Consider the following 25,702-nt stretch of genomic DNA (forward strand, 5'->3'; position numbering starts at 1 on the left):
TGGAAGGCTTTGTTTCCTCCAACTTCATTGGGGCAGCTCAGGCCTGAGGAAGAACTAATCAGTGACAGTGGCAATGTTTTTAACTCTTGGCCAATGAGCTTGATTGCTGGCAGAGCTGTTCAAAGGTTGTTCCTCCAGGGGAGTGGAGAAGAAAGGGTCCAGGAAACAAAGTTCTTTCCCTGGTTGCTGAGGAAATCTCTAAACCCCCAATTCCTGCTTGCTAGGATTTTAGCCATAGCATCTCTCTGACCTGTGGCCTTTCCTGTGGCACATCGTTCCAGATGTAGCAGCAGGGGTAGCTCATAATAACAATATTTGATGAGATTCAACCATTTGCTCAGTTTTCTGCTTGAGACCTTCTCCTTTGCACTCTCTCCTGCTCTGCTCTTTTTTGTTCTCTTGCCTCAGTCCTTCCTCACAATCATTTGTCCAGTGGAAATTATCTACCTCAGCTTTCTTCCTCCTGCTTTCTCAGTTCCACTACTGTGAAATTAATCTCTCCCTCCTTTCTCTTCTCCTTTCTCTTCTTTCCTCATTTTTATCTCTTCTATTATCACCAGTCTCTCTTTCTTCTCTCATGTGCTCTCCTTCCAGCTTAGAACTTCTTCCTGTGTGCCTGTAGCTTAACCTCTTGCTGTGTACATGCTCAACACTTCTGCCTACTAAAGCTGGAGCTCAGGATCCCACCGAGGACCCCAGCTTTTCACAAGATCCAGTCCCAATTTCCATCCCAATATCAAAATCATAATGAAGTTCCAGATATTTCTCTTCCTCTTTGCACCAGAAAATGCTGTGCCAAGGAACACTATCTCCTGGTATTACTAGAAAGACATTTCAACCTATATTCCACCAGTGTGCACAGAGCTGTGCCTGTTCTGAGAGATTTTGTGGCCTTTCCTGGTTTTGCACTGTGTTATTTCCACCCTGAATATTTGGATCTGTGAAGTCTGGCATGCATAATCTTGCAGGTAGGAATTTGCCCTTAGTCAAGCTCTGTCTGATGGAGTGATCCCCTTCTCCAGTGTTTCAAATTCATCCCATCCTTAGAATTAGAAGAGCATTCCCACCTCCATGCACAGGTTTTCCATCTAGTGAGAAATCAGGGATGTTGATGGATCCCCTTAAGCTCATCCCACACCTCTGAAATGTCACTGTGGGTGGGTCTGTTAAAGCAGCCATATCTGTTCATTGACTAAGAACTGATTTTTGTCCTGTTCCCACCACATCTGCTGGCCACCCCTCTGCTCCACATTCCTCCTGACTCACCCAGAAGAGAGGATACAGAGCCAGGGTGTGGAATGTTCCCCTCTCCTCACTGCTGTGGTTCAGAAGGGGATTGTGCTCCCCTGTGCTCACCTACAGCACTCCTGCCTTTTCTCTGTGCCCTCACCTCCCCAGCACCTGCCAGCCCCTCCCTCCCACCATAGGCAGCTGCTTGAAATAATCCTTTATGAAACTTCTTAATTCTGAGGAGCTATTTAGGGACCTGTGTTCAAATCCCTCTGAAATCCTCTTTTTCCTGAGGCCTGCAAAATATAAAATAAATGCCACTGCCACCATCCTCTGCTGCAGCAGGGGGTGACATGGGCCATGAGAAAGGCAGGATTTTTCTGGAGCTGCTTTCCCTGGAAATCCAGGTGTGATCTTCTCCCTTGGGAGAGAGGAGCTCTTTGTAAAAGACTTGTGCCATGTCCATGACAGGATAAATGCCTGTGCATGTGGCACTGCAAGGCTTTGGCTGGCCAGCCACTGTGCAGCTCGTAGTGTCTCCACAGCTCTATTAAATGCTGTGTTGAGAGGAGCTGTGCTGTGCATCAGGGTGCCCTTAAAGCTGGTGTCATTCTGGATGAGCAATTTCTCTTTGTCCATTGCCTGTTCCACGGGGCTTCTCTTGGGACTGAAGGATCCTGATTGCATTTGGTGGTGATGACCAAATGAGGAGGGGTCTGCATCACTGACTGGACATAGCCACTGTGGTTTGGCTTGTACTGAAGGCTACCAGCTTTCACCAAGCACTGCCTGCCTTCCTCAGCAGCTGAGCATGAGGCATGGTGCTCAGCTCTGGGTGGCTGCTGGCACTGGAGGCCACATGGTGTGCCCATAAAACACAGCAGGGGATGGGGTGCAACCCAGCATCCCCACTGCAGCCCTGGCTGAGGCAGCACTGCCCCACTGTGTGGGGCTCCTGACAAGTGTGTGTCCATCATCCCTGTGGGGCTGTCAGCCAGGAAGTGTCCATATCTGGAGATGCTCAGGAGAGGTTAGTGCTCCCCGTGCAGATACCTGACAGCTGTGATGCTGATGGAGATGCCTCCTGACAGCCCAGCATGATGCCACTGTGCTGCCAAGAAAACGTCACCAGCATTCACTGCAGCCCTAGGGACCAGCCACAGGCCCTCGTGGGGTGGCATGTGTCCCCACCACAGCTCCTGGGGACAAGCAGCCCTCACCCCCTCAGCTGCAGCCCTGTGCAGACTGGTCATGGAGGGATTTATCCTGGGCAGTCGAGGTGTTTCTGCTTCCAAATGGAAAAAACAACTCACGAGGATGGGACTTGTCTGAATCACTGGTGTGAGGATATGGGGAGCAGGCTGGCCCCCGAGGGTCCCATAGCCAGGACACAGGGGCAGGTAAACTGCTGGGGGCACTGCTGCCTGATCACTGCATCTCCCACAAGCCCGGGGTCCACTGCAGAGCAGGGCATGGTGGCACAGCTGGATGTTTTTCTCCCTTTGAGGGCTGCGTGGCTTGGGGAAGACTCTTGGCCAGTTTGCATTGCATCATGCTGTTGAGGGAAGTACAAATATCCTGCACTGACCCCATAAAGAAAAGCACCTGCTAGTTTTGTGCTGACCCAGATTCAGAAAAAAACCCCACTCCATATCTCTCCAGATAAAAGGTTCTATTGTGTAAACTCATCCCTTGCCATCAGCCCAAAGAGCACTGCCTGCTGTGTGCTCAGTGGCTCCAGAGCCCCTTACACAGCCCTGGGGCTACATCAGCCCTGGGGTGACGAGGGCAGGACCTGTGCCCCCTGTTTCAGCACACAGGCAGTGCTGGCTCCCTGCCCTGCTTTCTGCCCGTCCCCAGGGAGCCCGTGTGCCTTTGGGACACCGTTGGCTCCTGTCTGAGTGGCTGGGCCCATCCTCCCACCACCCTCCTTTCCGTGCATCCCCCTCCAGCACACGCCAGAGCTGACTGACACGGCTTTAAAAATAACTCCTAGGTGTGAAGGAGGGCAAGAGATGCAGCGGCATGACTGTGCCTGGTTGGAGAGGGACAAAATCCCTGTCTGCTTCTCCCCGCCCTCCTGATGGTGCTGCCATGCCCTGGCCAAGCAGTCCCTCTGGGTCTCTGCTTTCCCAGCCCGTGGCACAAATGCTCTGATGTTTTTTTGAAGCGCGTTTGGTCCTGCAGGGGGGGAGAGAAAGAGATCTGACATCTCTGTTCCCTCTCTGCACTTACTGCAAATGAAGGGATTAGGAGTTATAATCCAAGATTCTTATTTTAAAGCGGCTTTTCAGCTCTGTGAGGGGAACTTCAGCGTGATGCTCCTGGGGGAGGTGGTGACAGAGCAGCTGTCACAGCCCCAGTCACCCGGGTGGCGAGGCTCAGTGACACCGGAGTGGCTGTCGGAGGGGCACTTCTACAGGGAATGGGAGACCAGGCGGCTCTGCAAGCCCAGGGTACAGGGGGTATCCCACAACAGAATATCCCACCACTGGGGGTATCCCACCACTGGGCACTTGCCTTGGCACCAGGGAGTGTATCCAAGCACTGGGTCAGGTGCCACCGTCAGGTTGCACTCATGTATTACAGGAGTTTCCAGATGTTTTAAGCTCTGAGAAGAAAGAGTGGGCTCTTTCTTTGGGAGTGGAGGGCAGGTCTGTATTAGCCAGCACTATTTAAATGGTAATTTTTATACAAATGGGCAGCCCAGCCCCTCTGACAGTATCCCAGCCACTGCCTGGTGGGGATCCCGTGCACCCAGCACCGTGGGGACTGTCCCCATCCCTGGCAGCACCCTAGACCCCAGGACGACCCTCCAGCTGTGGGGACTCCTCTGCTGGGCAGAGCCTCGGGGTCTGAGCGAGATCGGCTGCTGCCAATCCCCCGTGGCAGCACCTGCTCTTGGGATGCTGAGTGCCAAATTGCACCAGCCCAAAGCATCCTGCAGCCCTTGGAAAGCTTCTGTCCCACACTGCCAGCAGTGTCTGCTGTGGAGAAATACAGTGATCTTTCTTCTTTTGTATTTGTTAGCTCCTTCTCCTTCTTCCCACTTCATTCATGGCAGACCTGTGCAAAATGTTAGCAAAGTGCTGGGGTTTTTTTTCACTGGCATCTCTGCAGCCTTTCCCTGTGCTAATTATTATAGCCCTGCCTCTTCTAGGACAAGTTAACAGATGGCTGGGGTTTTATCTTTGAACAAGCTATTTAAATAGGGCTCTGGCTTTTCCCTTGCACATTTCTTTCCTGGCTGCATGTCCTGAGCTGCTGGATGGGTTGTCCTTTTCACCAGGGATGCCAGAAGCTGTGAGCTGAGACTGAGGGCTGAGGTCAGATCCCAGGAGATGGGTTCTTTCCTTTCCTTTTAGAAAGGGAAGATAATTCTGCCCTCGTTCATGTGGCCTCATAGAGTGCTGTGTTTTGGATTTACTATGAGAATAATGTTGATAACACCCTGATGTTTTAATTGTAGCTAAGTAGTGCTTACCCTAAATTAAGGGTCTCATTCTCTGCCAGTGAGGAGTGGCACAAGAAGCTGGGAGGGAGCATGGCCAGGACAGCTGGTCTGAACTGGCCAAAGGGATATTCCAAACCATAGCACTTCATGTCTCATACAGAAACTGGGGGGAACTGGCTGGGAGCTGCTGATCACTGCTGGGGGATGGGCTGACATTGGTCAGTGGGTGGTGAACAATTGCATTGTGCATATTTCCCTCATTTCCATTATTATTATTATTATTTTGGGTATTAAACAATTCTTATCTCCACCCACAAGTTTTACCTTTCTCTGATCTCATCCCTATTCCTCCAAGAGTGGCGGGGGGAAGAGAGCAAGCAGCTGCAAGGTACTTAGTTGCTGCCTGAGATTAATCCACAAGATTAAAAAAAAATGTACTGAAAAGTTAAGCCTTTCACAATGGGAGGGAATAGAAAGATGTACATAGAATATCAGGATGGGTATATATCACTCTAACTGTTTTTACTGCTACAGCTTTGGTCCTACACTCCTGTGGAAAAAGATCCTTCTGTTCCCTGTGTTTGTTGTTTGCTTTTGGTTTTGTTTTTTTTTTCTAATGAACTCGATATTGTTTGGGGCACCATACCCTTAATGAGGAATAAGGATTAGGAAGACAGGATTCTTGTTTTCAAAAAATTCATTGATAGCTGTGCCACACTGTAAGATCCCAAGGCTGGAGCATGGGTGCTGTAAAAAATAAGATCCTGCCCTACATACCCGAGAACATTCCCAGCTCATGGATTGTATGGTTTAAGATAGAAAACAGCTCCTCTGACAGCTTTTTACCTCAGTTAGCTGCAGAAAAGTTGCTCCAAGACCCACTAAGTATGACAGAGTTCCCAAACTGGTAAAATCCCACAGCCCTGCTAACCATGCACCATCATCCTTGAGGCACCTGCTTATTTTCAGCCACCTTTCCCAGGTATATGTACATGACTCCAGGCTGCTGAATGAGGGATCTGGGCAGTGATTTTACAGAGGGGCACGTCTTCCCCATCAGCTGGTGATGACAGGAAACCTCGATCTGTGGGGAATGGTGGAGCCTGACTCTGATCAGCTGTGCCCCAGGCACCCCCTTTCAGCACAGAGCACCCCATGATGACCTGCACACAACAGTGACACTGCAGGCACGTGGCAGCTCTGGGTTTGTGGTGGCCTTCCTGCCACCACACTGCTCCCAGAGCACTCCCCTCTGTGTGCAGGCACTGGGATGGGTCTCTGACCCCGGAGGCAGCACCTTCCAAGCAGGCAGGGAAGCGCTGAGTTCAGTGGCAAGGCTGCATTTTGCTTTACAGGGCAGATAGAACCCACTTAGAGCAAAGCATTTGAGGAATGTGATTAACTGAAAGTCCATCTGAAAAGTCTCAGAGAAAAATTGCATCTCAAGATTCTCTGTGGAAAAGAGCAGTGTATTTTGATCAATTCCAACCACACTATGTATCAGTTATTGCACATAATGGATGCTGTATAGATATAACAGGGTACAGATGCACTGTGACAATTGTGGTATTTGCTTTTTGGGTTGTAATCCTTTGTACCAGCACTACCTATATATGTCTACATAGTATCCTTCCCACAGACACTTGCCATCTTCCAATTAATAATAGTATCAGTACATTGGAGCAAGTGAGGAGTATTTCACATACAGACAATCCGGTTTTATTGCTTTCATCTTTGCTTTACAGCCAGGTGTATGATCTGAACATCAGCCAGGAACTTTAATAATCTTCTGTTTCAAAACATCTTAGAAAATGCCTGTTTGTGTTGGGCTGATTTGTAATATATCCGTGGCACACAAAAACATAAATGGAAGCCTCTGAATTCCTGGAAATATCCTGTCTGTGTCTGGGAGGGCTTTCTGTCCTCCCAAGTGTTTCATGGTGGGCCTGGGGATCTAAGGGATTCTTTGAAGCCAGCAAAGAATTTGCAACCTCTAGACAGGTTTTTTTTTTAGCAGGTGCAATCTGAATGCAGCATTTACTGGACCCAGCTGCAGAGATGTAGCTTGCCTTCCCCCACCCATGGCTTTGGAGAGGAGAGCTTGCTTTGTGTGCACGTGCTTGATTCTCTCTCAAAGGTCAGCTTCATTAACCTTGGGGTCACGCTTTGTGTAAATATGCACTCATATCTGATCTGCACGAGAAATGTAATTTTCCTTACGTGTCTCCCATCCAAATGTTCCCCAGGGCTGAGCCTGTGTAGCTGGTGAGTTGTGCTGCAGTGGTGACGCTGTGGCCAGCACAGCTGTCCTGCTCAGGCAGCACACGGTGCCTGTGCCCCATAGTTTTGCCCAGCATGTCCTGTAGAGGTGCCTACACTCTCTCTGAGGTGTAGTCCTGTGTGCTGGCCGTGCTGTGAGCACTGCCCCACGGTGGGTGCTGCTCTCTGGTGCACGGGTTCCCGTGTGGCCACAGGCACAGGCAGGGAGTGCTCTGCAAGGCTGTGCTGGCCTCCCTCCCCAGAGGTGCAGCCTGCACAGAGAGCATCCAGCAAGATGCACAGCAACGAGCTGTGCCCCAGAAGGGCTCTCCCTTCCCCCTCACCGTTTTCCTCTCTGCCTCACTGCAGGGCTGAATTTCACAATTAAGTTGCCACCTCCTGAACAAGTTTATTGCTTCCTGCTTTCCTCTGGGAGCCTGAGCACTGAGCAGGCTGCCCCCGAGGCCAGCAGGAATCCAGGATGCTCAGCACTCCATGGGAGCATCCCTTGATGCGTGGCTGCACACGCTGCAGGAGCCCAGGGACACCGGGGCAGGGGCTGAGGCAAAGAAGACATTGGAGCACAAGTGACATTATCTCAATATAATTTCTAAAACTCTATTGATTGAACAGATAAAATACCTCTGATCTATTTTTTGTTATGTTTGTTACAAAATATTAGCCATTTGGACTCTTTGCTAGGTGTGACCACACCACTTTTCCCAAAGGAAACTTTTGTTGGTGATATTTACAGCAGGAGACAAATACAGACAGACAGGTGCTTTCAAAAGCCTATGCACAGGTAACACTTCTGTTGTTAGATTTTAAAAAGACACATTCAGATGGGGTCGTGACTAGTGTTGAAGAGCTGGGTGACTTCAAAGCTGCTGTCCCAGGCATGGTGGTGAACGAGAGGACAAGGACAGCTCTAGCTCACAAAACACTGCTGGCAGTCCCTGGAGCCTACACTACCACAGTGAGGCAGCTGGTGGGGTGGGAGACAGGGGGGGGGGGCTTGCTCAGCAACTTGCATTTCAAAGCAGAGACTCTGCCAAGCAGCAGCATCCTTGGTTTAGGGCTCAGATTGGTTTTGGAAACCTCAGAAACGTGTGCACATAGTTGTGGGTTGAGCCTTCTGAGAAACATGCAACAAAACTCAAACCCCTAACAGCTTGGAGGCCCTCAAATGTTCCAAATCTGGTGGTACCTTTCAGTATGAGTATTGATGAAATTCAGGTTGTGGACCATACCCACACCTTTCATCTATAGGAAGGAGAGAAAATATGAACAGTGGGATGCTTTGAAAGCCTTGTGAAAGCACTAAGTGTTGCTAACCCAGCAGCCAAGACTTTGACATTAAAAATTACTACAGCAGCAGAAAAACACTGCATTAAACCCAAATTGTTTGCAAGGCTCAATTCTCCTGTCACATTTCCCCATTCCTTTGCTATTGGTACAAACAGATTAATTTCACTGGGCCTGCACCAGCATGAGGAAGCATCAGGATAGAGCCTGATGTAACACAGCTCAGTCTCTCCTACTGTTCAGCAAAGCCACCTTCTCATCTGGCCACTGACTACCCAACACTCACTGCAGAACACTTTTCACGAGGTTTCTGTTTTCTCTCTCCCCCCACTCCTTTTTAATATAGAAGGGCATGAATTTGGCAGCAAAAAGACACTGGTTCATTTGGGTTGAGCTAATCTCTGCAGCAGCTCCCTGCCAGACTCCTCCACCTGAAAGATTGTGCTAGGTTCATGATCAGAATCACTGCTGTCAAGAGCTGGTGATTTTCCTTTGGGCTGGTCCCTCCAGGTGGGCTGTGGTACACATTTTGTCCTTCACTAGGTTGTCACTGAGATGCTCCTTCTAGCCTGCACCCTGACAGTCTGTGTGCAAGGGTGTCTGTTCACAGCTGTACAGCTAAGCTGAGTCTGTGTCTCACTGCAGTGTGGGAGGACTGTGGGAGCAGACAATACAATAGATCAGACGAGGTGCAGATATGTTTTAAAGTGCTTGTTATCCTTCGAGACCAACCTTCCTAGAAAAAAAAAAAAAGAATCTGTATTTTGAAGTGAAGTCCAAAGGGCTTGGCTCCACAGTGGAATTTTGACCAACCTGTTCCATGACAACCTGGAACAGAGTAGTTTTGTGCCTCTCCAGCTAAACCCAACAGAAGATGTGGTAGCCAGCAGGCTAGAAGACAGCAAGGGTTATCTACCTTTGCTTCTCTGTCCAAAGCTCAAGGCCAGCAGGAGCCTTTGCAAGGTCAGGGAAGCAGAACCAGCTTGCCCTGAGAGAATTCTGTGCCTCAGGTACCACAGCACTTCAGTTCACTCACTTCTACCCTTCATCTACCATGGAGAAGGGAGTCTCAAGGCAGTTTCCTTATTTCCTCTTTAGATTCTTGTAGCTCTCCCAATCAATTATTAAAGCAGCAAACATCTCTTGTAGGAACTTCATAGGCATTGTTATAAATATTTTATCTACAAAAATTATTTCCTCAAGTATCTTAAGGTTTTTTGCTGTTGTCACTTTGTGTTAAACGTCAAGTAAAATCTAATTTATTTTAACACACACACAGAGCTTCACTGGCTCACTGCACTCTGGAAAAACCCTGAACTAATACTGCCATTCCTCTCAGACAGTGAAATAACTACTGGGAAGGGGGGACAGTGCCAGTGCCTCCTGGACACCCATTCCACTGCAGCAGTGAGCAAACACAACAGCAGCCACACACTGCATTGACCAGACAATGGCAGATGCCACACATGCTTTCTTGGGAAGCTACGGGCAGCTCAGATGAGGCTCTGGCTGCTGTGAGGCAGCAGGGGCTCCCTGGAGGGAGTCAGCAGCAGACCAGACCAGCTGTGCCTTACAGCTGGCTGGGGGGTGAGGGGCTGAGCCCTGGCCAGGGGTGAGGACCTCTCCCAGCATCCAGTTCCAGATGTGGAGCATCCAAACTGCCCTGGGGAGCTGGCTAGGAGTAAGCTTCTCTGGTCCAGAGGGAGACTGGGCTTCTATTCAGGGTTTTCTTACAATCTTTTCTGTCATCTGCTTCTGCAGTCTTCCCTGAGGCTGTGCTTGTGGACTCCCCTTGCTATCACAGATAAAAGTGGCAGCTTGATGCCCAGGTAAGCAAACAAGTCAGACCTCTGGGCACAGCTGGATCCGTGGGTCAGGCTCAGACACAGGGGCACCTGGAAGTGAGCAGGCTCCTGCCCTGGAGGGGCTGGCCAAGTGCAGGAGACCAGTCACTCCAGCCCCTGTCTGATTCCCTAACTCCAGCTGGGCTTCTGCCCAGGTCACACGTGGGAACTCTCTCCCTGAACATTCCAGCACAGCCAGCAAGCATCCAGGGAGCACTGAGGGGAGCCTGTCCCTGATGCACTGTGCCTTTTGTCACTGGCACTGGCCCCAGAGATGAGCACGCTGGCACAGCCCCTAAGGGAATTGCTGTGTGGCTTTTACCCCACAAGGTTAAAAAAAAGTTTTCTGCTTCTGTCTTCACTGTCCCCCTTTTCCTGACATTTTGCACATCCCCACTACTGGCAACAAATCCTGCCATTCCTCACCCTACCATTGCATCATCAGCACCCACTGCTCATGTCTCAGCCTCGCATGGGAAGGAAGAGCATTTCTGTCTTTCTCTCATAAAATAAAATAAAAATAAAGGCCCTAAAAGGCGTTCTGTCCTATTTTAGAATCCTAAAGTTGATCTTCTTAAACCTTGAAGGGAGATAGAATGAGTGAGACCAAAGCCTTTAAGCTAATTAATACCTTCCCCTCCCTACTGCACAAAGAGATTTTTTTTTCTAAAAATACATCTACAGCCCATTTTTAATGCTGTCTTCCTTCACATCAATGTCCCCAATAAAGAAGAGGAGCTGAGCTGTCATGTCTATCTCAGGATCTGCCCCTCCTCTCACTTTGAAGCTGAGATAGAGAGGGAGAGAGAAGAGGCCTTGGAGCCTGGTATCTGGGCAGCTTTCTTACAGGAAGGGCTGATGGAGGTAAGAATACAGCCAGGCAAGAGATACAGATGGGACCTCACATCAGTGGTGTCCAAAAAGTCCCTTCCCTCTAACACAGGTGGAAGAGCCCAAGTGAATGGAAAACTTCACCCCAGAAAGGTGAAGGTGACACTCAGCTTTGCTTTCAGAGTACAAAAATGCAGGTGGGCAGGGAACAAAACCAGAAGCAGGAAGAAGGAAAGCAGAGGTGGGTCTGTTTTAGAGAAGACAGTCGTGTGTGTGTGTGTGTGTGTGTGTGTGTGTGTGTGTGTGTGTGAGTGTGTTGAGGTGGGAGGGCACCTCTCAGTGCCATCTCTTTGGAAAAGTACACATCCATTCCAGGAAGATCCCTGGACTGAAGCCCTCCCTTCTGCTCCCTCAGAACTGCTTGGTGTTTCCTTAGTAAGCATGCTCATACATATGCTACCATACAGGTGTATTTACACGTGGTGAGGTCTGCTAGGTCTCAGCAGAGGTCTCTGGTACAATGCTCCAACATGACAACAGAAAAAGTTTTGGTGTTCAGTGAGGCCATCTTTGTGTTGTACTGCAGCTCAGGACAGTCCCCCCATGTCCTCTCTTCCACTCGTGCACTCCTTCCTTTGGAACCGGCTGCTGCGAGGAGATGATACTTGGAGAGGATGAGGAGGAAGCGTGGCAAGTGGTGCAAGTTCTCACTCCAGCTCAGCAGGCGGCAGCCAGGGTGGCAGGGAGAACTCCACCCCCAGGAGTGCCCCAAGGTCGGTCCTTGGCTTGGGTGAGTCCGTTTCTCTCCGAAGTTTCAGGGTGGGTACAAACCTGTGGCCAGGTAAATGCAAGGCAGGAAAGGAAGTCGAGGAGTAGGAAAAGGAAGACAACGGTGCCTAGAAAGCAGCAGGTCATCAAACCTCTGGGGAACAGGGCAGCAAAGTGCTACATGGGGACAGCACGAGCACAGAGCCAGTGGGGCTGGCAGGGTGTCAGGGAATGTGAGCATGGAGGCTGGCAGTTTCTATAGATGGCTCCTCACAAACAGCATCATCTCGAGGGGAGACAGGGTAAGACTTAGGTCAGTTGGCTTTTTTTTTTTTTTTCTTTTCTTCTCATTTTACTAAAAAATAAATCACAAACTAGATCTCTGTAGGCAGAAAGGGTCCCTGGGAGGCGGTGGGGAAGGGAAGTGGGGAAGTCTGTGCTGTTTGGTGCTGGTGCTGTGGCTACACGAGGCTGCGTGAGCCACTGGAATACCTGCGCCTCTGAAGCAGCGAGCTGGGGGGACAATACTGGTGGGGATGGTTGTAGGGAGGGGGTGGAGGGGGCAGGGGAGGCTGATTGACCAGCTTGACCGGGGTCCCAGGGAGCCCACTGCCCACAGCACGCCAGGGGGTGGAGGTGCAGGAGTCAGAGGTGACATAGCGTGTCAGAGTCTGGTTGAGGGCCGGCTCCATCCGAGCGAGGCACGGCTTGTCCAAGACAATGACCTTGACAATCTGCTGGCACTGTACAAGTGTCCCTGCTGAGGCAGGGTGTGAGGGCACCAGTGCTGTCTCCAGCCGCTCCCGTGGCATGTTAAGACGCATGCTGGGCTGCATTCCACTCTCGGGCCCCAGGGCGGAGTTGTGCTGGTACGTTTGAAGCCTGTTGTGAATTGACACCTAGTTTAGAAACAGCCAAAGAAGCATTAAATGTTACAAGACTTTTCCCATCTGCTGCTACTGGCTGCCCTGAACCCCGCCACCAGAAGACCTCACATGCATTCATCCCTCCCTCGAAAATCCAGAATAGGCACAACCCTGGCTGCACAGTCCCCCTCAACAGCCCCATTGTCCCCATCTAGCCTAAGTGTCCCTGTCCTTTCCATCGTGTCAAAGACAACAGAGCCTGCGTTCCCAAATGCAGCGCAACTTTGATTATCCAAACAGCACAGGGAACACAAATCGACTCTAGGAGTGGAAGTGTCCGTGAATTCTCATGGTAATGAACAGACCTCGAGGTCATGCCTTTGTCCCCGGCAGCAAAAAGGAGAGGGGGACCAGACCACAAGGTTTCAGATAATCGAGGCTGTACTTTCAGCAAAATGACAGCAGCTGAATCTGAGATAGACAGTGACAGAGAAACCCAAGCCTTTCCCAGCTCCCTGCCTTTCTAAGTAGGAAGGTACACCACATGACTGGCTAATCTGTTTACAAAGGAAAAAACAGAAACCTGACACAGTCTAGCAAAAGGCAGCTCCCTCTGATCCACTTGATGGTTTGTCAGTGAAAGGAAATGATTTTCAAAAAAAGAAAAAAGAAACAAAAAATGCCCATCTAGCTCATACAATGATAAAAGAAATTCGTGATGAAATGGCAGCAGATTAGATAATCTCAGAGAAATGGAAAAGCTCCTCTGCTGGCAGAGTAATACTTGGTCAGCTGAAAGCAGGTAGGGAAGCAGGAGGTGGTCAGGGTTTCCACATTGAGATGCTGATAATGGACTCAAATAAGGGAGCTCACTGAGACCAGTCTGAAAAGGAGGAACTGGCCTGGACTGGAGGTCCCTATCAGGGGAAGTGCAGCAGGAAAATAATGCTTCCCAAATGATGGATGAAGTTATAGTTCTTCCTGGCAAGGAGGCTGATGCAGACCCCAAACCAGAGCTACGTTGCTGGCTCAAAACAGAATGTCAGTCAAGTGACAAGCCCTGGGTAGGAAACAAGTGCTCACAGGTTGGCACTTCCAGCCAGGCAGGGGTACAGATGGGACACTGGGCTGCCCTGAGGGTCTGGCACAATCAGCAGCAGCACCAGCAATTGGGAAGGAGAAGCTGTGAAGTGACCAAGCTCCCCACCATGCTGGAACAAGGATGAGCTGTCTGTCCCTGTCCAGGCGTGGAGGTTGCTCAGACTCACTGCACAGCAGGACACAATATTGTGCCAATACATTCAGGTGGTTGAACATCCCACAGGAAAATCTGGCATGAAGTGCCAGTGACATTAGGATACATGGAAGCCGTTCTATACAGGGAGACACTTCTCCCAACAGGAATAGGAAACTGGCTGGCAGAGGCACCTTTCCCAGGAAGGGGGTATCTGCAGGGAAATAGGGTGCTCTCCAGGGAAAAGAAGCAGCACCTACTCCCCACAGAGAAGCTGAATTCTTCAAGTAAATGTATGTTGACAAGAGGGGAAAGAACTACCCTGGAAAAGGGCAGGTTCAGGACAATGGAGATATTCCAGACGGAGAAAGAGTAGAAAGTAGTTGATAAGATTTTCAGTGTGAAGATTGCATTTTCCTGTTTCCTCACAGGCAGTGGGAGTATGGGTGTCTGTGAAGAAATAGGCAACCCACTGGATGCTAGACGTTCCTGCAAAGATAGATGTACACAGGACAGCCAAGCTCCCTGCCTGGGGAGGTGAAGCTCTAAGGAAAGTCTGGTGTACAAAGGCCATGCTTTATCCCCTTCAGGGGGATGGAGAGACAGAGCTGCAGAGATTGTGCAGGAAAGCTGGGCTGTGGGGAATTTGCATGTGATGCTGCATGGAGTTAGCATGTCAGGGAAGTCCTTAGTGGGGCTCTCAGTCTCCCCAGAAGCAGTGGGGTGGTTTAGTCCACAGCGTTTGGGAGCCTGGCCCATGAAGGATGTTACAGTTATAAAAACGGATTGAAAATGCTTTGAAGTTTAGTTTGGATTTGAAAGTTGTATTACCCGTCCTAGCAGTAACTTTTAATTGTATCTCTGGAAATTGGTAAAATTGTCAGTCTGGCTGGGGAGGCATTGATTAAAACCTGAGAAAAGAAACAACAGAGAATGTGAGAAGAGCTGAAGTGAGAGAGAATTACTTACCTCAGCTGCTCTGCACTCTACTTACCTCCACTGTGCTGTCCGAGACCTTCTCCCCCAAATCCTTCTTGCCTTTGAAATAAAACAAAAGATCTCACTCATGAGGTCTGCCCCTCTAGTCAAGAGCTGGCCCTCACACGGTAGACTGGAGAGTTAAAGGGAGAGGTGCAAGGCAAATCCAGACCCTCTCGCAACCTGTTAGCTGCTAGTGGGGTAGGTTTCACCTGTTCAGGGAAGAAAACTGGGCCAGGTTCTTCAGAAGTTAGCCATGCTAAGTAACACCTCTTTACCAGGTGTTAGAGCTATAAATTGGGTAATGAGACTTCAAGGGTTTTTCCAGGGTATTTGAAGAATGTATACATTCTCATATTTCCACTATTTGGCCAAGGCTTAAGGATACAAAACTGAACACTTCTTTTTGCAGTTATTCTCACAGGAATCAGTGAGAACTTATTGGTAAAGGCAGCACTTCTTGACCAAGATAAGCTGGGTTCTGGGTACCCTCTTACCTGTTGGAGAGCCTTGCTTAGACTGCAGTTCCATCTGGGCTCCATTGGTCCTTAAGGAGAGAGTCTTTGTCCCTTGCTGTTTCTCCAGTTCCCCTGCAAAACAGACATATGGAAATAAATGAGGATGGAGGGAAGGTCACCAGCATATTGAAGGAGCAAAATGGGAAGTGAACAAGGAGAATTAATGCAAGGAAGTCACCAGTGAGTGCCAAGAAGGGAGAGAGGAGCAGCCAAGAGAAAACAGATACTGGAGAGGATTTGACATGTGGAGAAATTTACATCTCTCCATAGGACCTTCTACATATGACCTGCATTTATACAGGACTGGCTAGTGCTGCACAGATGGGGACCACTGAAGCTGAGCTTCTTTGGCTCATTAGTTTGTACATGGAAAGGCCATCAAAGGCTACATGGCCATCTTGTCTGTATAAGGGCACAGACTGATACAGATTGCTTGCCCTGTTAAAGGTACAAGATCTATCCCAGCTATTTACAGATCATATTTGCATAGTCAAAGGAGTGTGGGACAGAGAAGAATCTTCTGGATGTGACAGTCTAAGCTTCCCTGTTCCAGGCCACTCTATCACACTCCCTGTTTCATAAGCATTATAAGTAGTTAAGTCTTTCCATTTCTCCTGCTGGACAGTGATCAAAGAGCCTGACTGCTTTCTCATCCTATCAGTGAACCCAGGAACAATCCTGTGCAGACTTGTGCTGCTCATCCTCTTTGCCCCTGTTCCTGAAGAACTCTTCCTTTACTGTTTCTCCCCTGTAGTCACATGCAGTGGGATGGCACTGGAGTGTGAATTGTAGGAGAGACCCTTACATTCAATTCGTATCTGTTCCAGTTCTGTCACTTCTGCTATTGACTCTTTCAGGTCTTCCACAAACTTCTGCATTTCCTCAGCACCCAGAGCACAGAAGTGGAGTACTTGCTTCTTCTCTGAGCCTGAAACTGGAGTCACCAGTGTAATACCATGGGGGTAATCTGAAAGATGTGTCAACAAAATAAAGAGGTGTTATGCATTCTTGATGGAGTAGTAGGTTGTTCTGGTACATCTGAAGGACAGAGAGTTTTCAGCATGAGTCCAATGGAATTTCACACCCAGAGTTTGTCACATTGTCAGCAGTGGGAACCTGTAACACTGCAGCCCTCCAAGAGAACAGAAGGACCAAGCTGCAGCAGCAAGGCAAAAGTCACCAACACCACAGTGCTGCCAAAACCTGAGAACTCCAGCTCTTAGTTACTTTTAGCTCAGCACTGACCTTGGGAACCTGAGCACAGGTTCTTTTTACACAAGGAATGTAAAGCCTTTCTCAATCTATGGAAGTGTAAACAGTGTTTATGAGGCCAATGACACTTTTTCTCCTGTGGGAGATACAGCAGGAGAGGTTGTCTTCTGGGGTCAAAGCCATTGCATCCACAGTGGCAAGACCTGTCCCCAGTCTGTCCTTTCATCTGCAGAGAACACAGGAGGTGTGATGGCACAGCATGGGTGGGGAGCTCACTGCCCTGTGCAGAGAGAATGGTAAAGGAAAGATGTGTGTTTGTAGGTCTCTGCTTAGTAATCCCCACAGGCAAAACACACAGGAATGTAAATGAAAGGCCATGCCCAGAGAGTGAAAATATAACAGCAAAGGCCTTACGTTTTAAAGATCAGATTTGTGTGCAGGGAGGTGATGACTGGAGATTCAGCCAAGAATCAGGAGAACATGAGAGTGCAGAGAACTTGCCACACTTTTGACTGGGCTTCCTCTATCATTTGCTCAATGGCTGATGGTTTCAATCCCTGTCCTCCTTTCCTTTCACATTCCTCTAAATTTAATTTCTGTCTTACCCTGTTCTGCTTTCACTTCTCCTCCATTGCTCCTACATCAGCCTGCCTTCTGTGGGCAGCCTTCCTTTATTAGCCTTCCTTTATCAGTCTTTTCCAAACAAGCCAAGGCCTAACCTGTTATTTTCAGCCAGCCCTCAGCTCCCCCTGTTTGTGTGCCAAGCCCTTTTCCCACCCTGTGTCTCTCTCTCACCTGTTCAGATCCCAAGGTCTTTGTGACATCTGCTTTTCTGTCTCTTCAGGGGATGCACAACAGAGTGCCTTTGCCAGAAGATCTCTGGGCACTCCTAGGATAGCCATGCTACCCCTGAAAGCTGATTCCAGCTCTGATTGTGCCTCCTGGGGATGCTCAGGTCCTTTAGTTCACACAGGGATGCGGGAGCCTCTGCATGCTGCAGAGCAGGGTGTTGGGAGAGTGACTCACGCTGCCAGTGGAGTAGAGGAGGGATGGAAAAATCTTAGTATAGCCAGAGTGCTGCTACATTTTGCCTTCCTTGCAGCATCCTCTCCATGTGCTCACAAAGCCCCAGGGGCATCAGCCATGCTTGCCTGGGACTGCTGTGCTGCCCCTGTGCCTGTGCCAGCAGGAAGCCTGCCCATTTCTGGAGCTCCTCCACGGCACAACCAGCCCCAATCATGACACATCATGGCTCTATTCCCAGACCATCAAGGTCAGGCTGACTAGGGCTGGCCTCCTGCCATGCTGTGGTGGGTGCTGTTCCAAGGGCTCTGCCTTTGCCTTGGGAAGCTATCAGCACAGCATGGCACTGTGCAGGGAGGTGGCAGCAGCACCTGAGCCTCTGTCAGCATCAGAGGCAGCAGTGGGGGTTGTGACTTTGGGAAGGAGAGGAGAGGGGCTAAAGCTGGCAGCAGCAGTTCTGTCAGCAAGATTCTGCACCTACAGTTGGCTTCTGGAAGCTCAGTAGGATGCAAATGGGGATTGATTCCCCAGTCTTCACCACTGGTGTTGTTCCTGCCACCATGACAAGCCAGATCCTTCAATGAGACCCTTCTGAAAATGCTCAGACCTAGGACAAGTACCAGGAGCTTCTTCTCCTCACAGTGCACCTAAAGAGTGATCTCCTTGGCACCAAGCCTCAGTTTTCTCTCCTCCACTTTTAACTCTGATAGAATCTCTCTCCTAATGCAAACTCACACATCCCCCTCCTTCCTTCTCCTTTTCCCTGCCAAACCCCTCCAGGAAACCCAGGAGCAGTGGACTTACACTCATTCTCAAAGAGATGGAACTGCATCCCTAGCAGGCCGACTGACTTGCAAAATGTGTATGTTGAGGAGCTTTTTTTCTTCGGGCAAAGCTTGAGGATCTGTTGGAGAGAGAGAAGCATCATTGGTTCTGGGGAAGAGTGAGGCAAGAACGATGCAAACTGCTCAAAGCAAATAAGCTTTCTGCAAGCTGATGCCTTAAGTTTTTTCTGTTCTGCTTGGGTGGTGAAGACAAAACAGTCCTAGCCCAGCTAAGGACTCAAGGACAATCTCTTCAAACCTCAGGCCCTAAGCATAAACAACGTGAAAAGAGGAGGGTGGGCAGGCAGGCAAGCAAGGAGGATGAAACTTCATGATTTGAGACTATTCATTGGACAGTTGACTTCTGTATGTAAATGGACTAAAACCTACAAAAATGTGAGGTCTCGGGACCAAGCTCTCTTTTGCTTCCATCTTGCAGCCATCCATGCAAGGCCATGACTGTAGCACTGCCAGGGTGTGGCCTTTGAAGGCCTCTCAATAAATATCTATTTATTCCCTTTAACTCTGTGTAGCCTCTGTTCCAGCTCCTCTAGGCATCAAAGCTCTGTTAAGTGTACATGGGAGCAATGTTTGGTGAATGGCTGGCTCTTTGCTGGAGAGCTGCCTGGAATGCTGCACTTGTAACAACACTTCTGGAATCCTGTAGGCATCACCCTGGGCCCTCTCAGCCCTCTCCCAGAGGTGCTGGCTTTTTGATTACTACATTTCTGACTTTGAAAAGGTAATTCTCTTCACCAAAGAACAGATCAAAAGGCAAAGGGAAGGAAGCCTGTCATAAATACCTTAGAGCTGGGAACACGAGTATATGACAATGCTGTGCTGCCCTTGTACCTCAGAACTAGTTCTTATGGATCTGGTTTATCCCATGGAGTAGAGGGACAGCAAGGAGCAGATCCCCAGGTTCACAACTGTGCAAATGGCTGCATAGGAATAGGTGGGTAAAGCTCTCTTATCCTCTCCTTCTACAAAAGGGTGTGGGTTTAGTCTTGCATCTGCTACAACCACAGTTTCACTTTGTCATTAAATTCAGCAAAATTCAATTTTGTTTGGCCTCCTTCCAGTCTCAGTGTAATTCTGCTCTCCTGTATCTACCTAATTCCATTGCTGGGGCAGGACACTTTCAAAAATCCTCTACACATTTGGAGGTCTGGCAAGTACTATCCAGTCTGCTACGGCCTTTTCCATGTTAGAGGCAGTGATTCTAAAGTGTCTGGCAGGAAAGATTTAAAGTGCATGAAAGGGCTCTGTCTACTATAGTACAAACAGACAAAGAAATGAACCTCCCTTTCATGCCTCAAAGGCATGAGAAAGAGCAATGACATTGCTTGGATGGCTGTGGGATGTGACAGTTTGTTTTTTCAAGGGTTACTGGAGTTTTAGATTTAGTAGGTTTTTAACAGTGAATGGTCCAGAGCTGTGCCTTACAATGTTGATGAACCGGGAGCTGTCCTTAGAACAAGGGGAAAATGGATGTTGTGGGCAGAAACCGGGCAGGTTTTATTATGGCAGTGCCTAATTGCCAAAGCACACTCACCACCAGCAGGTCATTGAAGAGGAAAACCTCCCGTTGGTGAGCTGCCTGCTTCTGCACCTTGTTGACATCGGTGACCTCGTACAGGCGGCTGCAGCACACCAGCCGGCGGTGGGGCACCGACAGGACCTGCAGGGAACACACAGGGGCTTGCAGGGGCTGAAGGGGGGCCACTGAGAGTCTGTCCCACCCTCACACTGCACAACCCTGCCCAGGGACACCATTGCACCCACTCTGCCCAGACAAATCAGCTCCTCACCAGCACTCCTTGCCACCAGTAACAGAGAACAGCCTTTGTGGTCTGGGTAAATCAGAGGGCAGGCTAACCTGTAGCCTTCTTGCTCACACATCCTACCTATGGCTTCCAATCCTTGGGTCACTGCTCGTCCTCTCTCACCCCACTGGACATCTGCAGGTTTTTCCTGGGCTCTGAGAAATCATTCTGCTTTATTTTGGATAAACAGTACGTACGTTTTTGCACTACAGATTGGTTACTGCCAAAGAAGCTGTCAGTGCATTTGGGGATCTCTTAACCCCAGCAATTTTTAGGGAATTCATTAGAGACAGATGGATAAAATTGTTTTCTGTCACTTTGCCTTTCAATTCCTACATCCTTAAAAGGCCTGAAAGTTTGAAACACTGCAGAGCTATCAGTTGAGCACTGGCAGGCAGGACCATTCATGGACAAACAATTACTGCACTAGATACTGTAAACTCTGGCCAAGGATATCCCTCAAAATTAGGAAGGAATGAGATAGCAGGAAATAAAGAGTTTGGAGAAAAAGGAGTAAATTTGTAGAGACAAGCAAAGAAAGTATTACATAAGAGAAGAAAGGCATAGAGGAAAAACACAGAAAAGAGGGCAAGGAGGGAGGTGGGTGCCAGCAGGGATATGGGTGCTCACCGTTTTCATTCCAACTATGGACTTCTCCACTTTGGTGACATAAGTTACATGGTCCTCATTAGATTTTAGCTCTTTCTGCTGGATCCTCTCATAGATCCCCACCACCAGATCCCGAGGGATGTCAGCACCGTCGTCCACCCCTGCCAAACACAGAGAATGTTGGGCAGGCCAGTCAGAGGGAAAAGGAAAGGGAAGAACCAGTGGCCCCTGGCAGGTCCCTATTGCCTCTGCACTGTGCCATGCTGGGAAGGCTGAAGGGGAATAGCAATTTTAGGCTGTCTCCTTTGTTTCTCTAATGCATCTAATGCACCAGCAGGAGAGACTGACAGCTCTAAGGCCAATGCAGTTGATTTCATTATTCCATTGCTCTGCATGGTGGCTCCTTTCCATGTGTTCCCTAAGGTTTAATAGCCACAATTTCACATTCATATATCTTGGGCTGCTCAGCAGCAACCCCTGCATTGATTTTGTATCACCAGCAGTGCTAGATGTGGAGAAGGCCTATGGTGGGATTCAGCAGCTCTTCCTGCCAGTGCAAGCATCAGCTCTCCTTGTCTGCTTGGTGACCTCCACCATTTTCCTTCTGTGTTGTCTCCTAGGAATAATACTTTCCTGCTGTTCTGTTTGTAGTATCTCTGCCTTGACCCTGCCCCTTTCCTCTTTTACATCTCCTTAGATAATTCTCCGGATTTTGCTGACTGACCCTTCAGAGCCTGGCAGAAAAGGTTTTCTTCACCCTTCCCTGAGCCAAACACTGCAAACCAAGCTGCCAGTCCTTCCTCCAAACTGAATTCCTCCAGTCATTTTTTATTGATTTTCTCTGCATTCTTTCCAGCTCCCTGGTGTGAGATGAACTATCCTGAGTGATGCTGGTGAGGAACTGCTGAGAAATGGAAAGGCAATGAGATGTCCTGGCTCCCTTACCTACATCCATGCAAATGTATCCCAAACATTTCAAACACAGGCTGCTGGAGCTGCTGGCCTGGGCATTGGCCTGTAGATGAGTCTGGATTGAACTATCTCTCCTTGGGGTGACATGCACTCACTCTAATGAGTTGTGGTGTGTTGCACACTGGAGTTGAGTGACCTTCATGCTAATTTAATTCATTGTGGTGTGAACAGACAGATTTTAAGGCAACTCTAAGTGTAAGTTAATATTAAAAAGCCCCCTCTTTTTTTAGGGCTAAGAATTGTAATACTAAAGGGGATGATGGCAGGTAGCAGCCCCATTCAGTGTCTGTGGAATTAACTTGAAAGAGGGCCTCAGTGTCACCTTATACCAGTCTGAAGCAGGTGACAAATTGTGGAAGGTGTGGGAGGCTGGGATGACACTTTCTGAACAGCCAGCAGGACAAAGAAATAAGTCAAAGGAGCCCAGAAAAGTAAAAAGTCTTCAGAAAATATAGGAATTTATGCTGGAACAACTTTGAGGGAGCTTTATCTGAATTGCAGATGTGCAGGAAGAGAAACTTGGAAAATGGCTGACCTAGGATGAGCTAGGAGTGAATATGGCTGGGAAATTAGACAATAATTTGTCTAGACATGATGTCAAAAAGGCCAAACAATACTAAGCTGCATTAGTAGATCTGAAAATAAGAACAAGGCAGTAGCTCTATCTATGAGTATGTTGTGACCACATCTGAAAAAGTGCTTTTAACTAGGATGGAAAGGACTGACCTTGAAAACAGAAGAAAAATCGATTTGGGGAACTGTTGTATCAGAATTGCAAAGAGGTAATGTATGCATGAACTCTGTCATGCCTACAGTTACTATAAGTAATTGCAGGCAATTAAGAAGGGGAAGATTTAGCCTGAAAAAAAGGAAAATGTGTTCATAGCAGCAAGTAGGGCTTGTTTAGCATAACCCAGCAGGGTCTAAGAAGGATGGAGCTGAACAATAGGAAAACGTAATACAATGGACTTTTCCCAAGCAATGATATATCTTAAAAGATGAAGCCATCTCTCAAAGGAAAATGGTTGGTTTCTGAGAAGGCTGGACAGCTTTCTGCAGAAAACAAAGCTAATTAGAATTTCCCTTCCCCAGCACCCTAGAAGGCATCTCAAAGGGCCTTCCAAGTCAGGCTCACAGGCAAGCAGCAGAAGACCTGGAGAAAGGCAGGTCCACCAGGTTTTTCCTGCCTTCATCTAGGCAGAATTTAGAAAAGCAAGAGGGCAAAAAAACCAACCCCAACCAAAAACCATCAAGGCAGGCCCTCACCTCTCAGATTGCGAATGAAGTCCTCCAGCATCATCTTCCTGTCAGGCTTGATGTTGGGGCTGTACATGTCCGTGTTGAGGAGGATGATGGCAAAGGCCAAGATGAAGATGGTGTCCGGGTTGTGAAACTGCTGGACCACATCTGGGTTACACATGCAGTACCTCTGGCTGCAGCAGGAGGGATGCACACACTTAACATGGAGCATGGGAGCCCTCTGCTCCAGCTTGGCAATGGCTTCATCACAAGCAGATCACATTCCTCCCTTCACTCCACCCCTCACACACAAGAGAAGGAACCCACTGCTCTCTGGAGACAAATTTCCCCACCACTGAAACTTTAGCCTGCTTGTGCTCAGGAACCAAAAAAATAAAAGTGAGACTGGAGAGGACTACTCAGAGTGTGTCAGTACATAATAATACAGGAGGAGTCTGCTCCAGCCTGCCTTGCTAAGCACACAGCACTCCTCTGGATGCACCAAGGGAGAATCCAGCAGCCCTGCAAGCCCTTCTTGGTGACTCCTGTGAGTCACCCATGAAAAGGGAATCCCTTGCTGGCAGTCACGTCAGGACTGGCCTCTCTCTGGCCCCTGGCACCCTTCATGCCACTGAACGTCTGACAAAGCCACAGCTGTGACACAGCAGTGGCAGCACAGAGGACTCCATCCTTCAGGAGCCCTTCCATGATCCTCCTCTTTGGGAGGGAACTCCGTGGACATTCTCTCCATGACTGCTGCTTTTTGCCTCGGGTGTGTTGTGTTCCCTGCTTCCCCTGGTTGCAGCAGTGGGGCTGCAGGGCTCCTTCTCTTACCTGAAAGCCTCGATGAGCCTCTCCACCTTCTGTGCTTCCCCCTGCACGCGGATGTGAGCCTGGAATTTCCGCAGGGCTTCGTCCAGCTCCATGCCTGAGAAGTCCATCTCGTCCACCACACAGCTGTGGGAGGGGGACACAGCCTTCATCAGAACATCCCCCCGTGGGTGACAGCACCAGGATCCTCCACTGAGGTACTGAGGCCCAGTCCCCAAGGAAATCCCATCACTATCGATTCCTGGATCCTGCTTACCACGGACAGTGATTTCACTCAAGTGACTCCTGCATTCTGCAGCTGGTGAGCAACTCTTGTGCTTTGCTATATGTTTATATGTGTGTGTGCATGTGTACACCATGATATATACATATCACACCATAGACAGGATATACATTCCCAGAGAAAGTATGTGTGTATATATATATATATATATATGCATTGATACTTACCTGTATCTATATAGCTATTTAGACATCTATACTGACATAGATATTTAGTCACCTGTATAAATATCACTAAGACCAGAATCAGTTCAGAGAAAATAGGAAATGGAAGCTGTTGTACAGAAATAACATGCAACATTACCTGTTCATCTGGTGTCACTTTGCATTTTGATGTAGTTCACTGCCCACTGGAAATTCATGTCAGTTTAGATACCCCAAGAAGGAGATGACACCTTTAATATCTCCCATTAAAGCATTCTCATCTGATAAAGGCCCTGCTGTTAGTCTCCAAAACCTACCACTACAGTTCTTGCTCTCTGTATTTGTCAAATAATCTACTTGTTCCTATTCTTACTGCATGGTATTTCAATCACTTGTAATGACAACACCTTTCCCATGTGGCTTCAGCACATTCTGTTAGCATATTCCTACCTTTTGTGCTCAGGTCATTACTGCAAGCATTAATCAAAAGACTAGACTCAGAAATTATGTCCCTTAGGCCCAACTTCCCATTTCAGCAGAGTATGTAGGCACTAATGTCTGTATCAGCCAATTCACTCCCCTGTTTATGATTCCTCTGCTAATTTCTCTCTCTTCCACTCTCAACAAAAAGTTTCTCATGTCCAAAGCTTTGTCCCCTGTCTAAAAATTAGTTATTCTAAGAAAGACAGATATTGAATTAATCTACTTTCCACTGACTTTGGTGTGTAAAATTTACCTTCCTGCTTGTCATTATTCCTTCCCAGAAATAAATTCTCTAAACTGAAATTCTGTCTGAGAGATGAAGAAAATCAAAGGTGCTAAAATCCCTTTTTCTTTAAACCTTCCTTAAATACAAAGTTACTAATTTGCTAATGGGACCACCCTGACATTAGAAATGCATTAAAAATTCAAGAACTTCTTATTTTCTGCTTATCTGTACCTTGGATGCAACTTCTATTAGCCCATTAACCCCTCTATTTAATTGTGTTTGGGTTACTTTGTCATGTGGTAAAGGATAAACTGATCCCAAATTTAATGTTACTAAGGAGGAAATGTTCCCCTAGACGGGTTGTGTGGGACTTTATGAGGAGTGGTACAGGGAAATAAGAGGGAGAGGAGATTAACTCTCTTCTGGATCCTTCTGCTTCCTAGGATTATCTGGAAAGTTTCCCAAAGAAATGTCTGCTAATAAAGGGATGTGCTGTTCCCAGTTTCTTCTTCCTTTCTGAGATAAACTGGGGGTGTGTCTGCTGCTCATTTCTAAGTGCTGCAGTTTGCTGTGGGTTGTTGGGAAGTGGTTTGTGAACTAAGCTAGTGAGTGCCATGTGCAGCTCTGCTAGAATAAAAATCTGTTGCACGATGCCTCCAATGGCTGAAGGACAGAGTTCAAATGCTCAGAGACATTTCTGCATTCCTCCACTGCCTTATTGATTCAGGAGTAATCATCATTTAA

At 48.4% G+C, this 25,702-nt stretch overlaps 1 protein-coding gene across 4 annotated transcripts in view; it reads right to left on the reverse strand.

Annotated features, from left to right (window-relative positions):
• Positions 1-6,132: 6,132 nt before the first annotated feature.
• The window catches only part of IQSEC3 (IQ motif and Sec7 domain ArfGEF 3), a 98,433-nt gene continuing 78,863 nt past the window's right edge, over positions 6,133-25,702 (reverse strand). For 2 of the 4 annotated variants that reach the window (XM_088164660.1, XM_088164661.1), the window contains 9 exons: positions 23,827-23,949; positions 23,020-23,186; positions 20,803-20,942; positions 19,902-20,027; positions 18,327-18,426; positions 16,093-16,254; positions 15,267-15,359; positions 14,786-14,829; positions 6,133-12,590 (listed from right to left, as the gene is read on the reverse strand). In XM_088164660.1, coding sequence (XP_088020786.1) covers positions 12,153-12,590; positions 14,786-14,829; positions 15,267-15,359; positions 16,093-16,254; positions 18,327-18,426; positions 19,902-20,027; positions 20,803-20,942; positions 23,020-23,186; positions 23,827-23,949 — 1,393 coding nt within the window. In that variant the 3' untranslated portion in view covers positions 6,133-12,152. Of the gene's footprint in view, positions 12,591-14,622; positions 14,703-14,785; positions 14,830-15,266; positions 15,360-16,092; positions 16,255-18,326; positions 18,427-19,901; positions 20,028-20,802; positions 20,943-23,019; positions 23,187-23,826; positions 23,950-25,702 lie in introns of all 4 variants that reach the window. The other 2 variants (XM_088164663.1, XM_088164662.1) reach the window with 2 other exon arrangements.

Source organism: Sturnus vulgaris, chromosome 5 (assembly GCF_052056855.1).
Source record: "Sturnus vulgaris isolate bStuVul1 chromosome 5, bStuVul1.hap1, whole genome shotgun sequence".
NCBI classification, from domain to species: Eukaryota; Metazoa; Chordata; class Aves; order Passeriformes; family Sturnidae; genus Sturnus; species Sturnus vulgaris.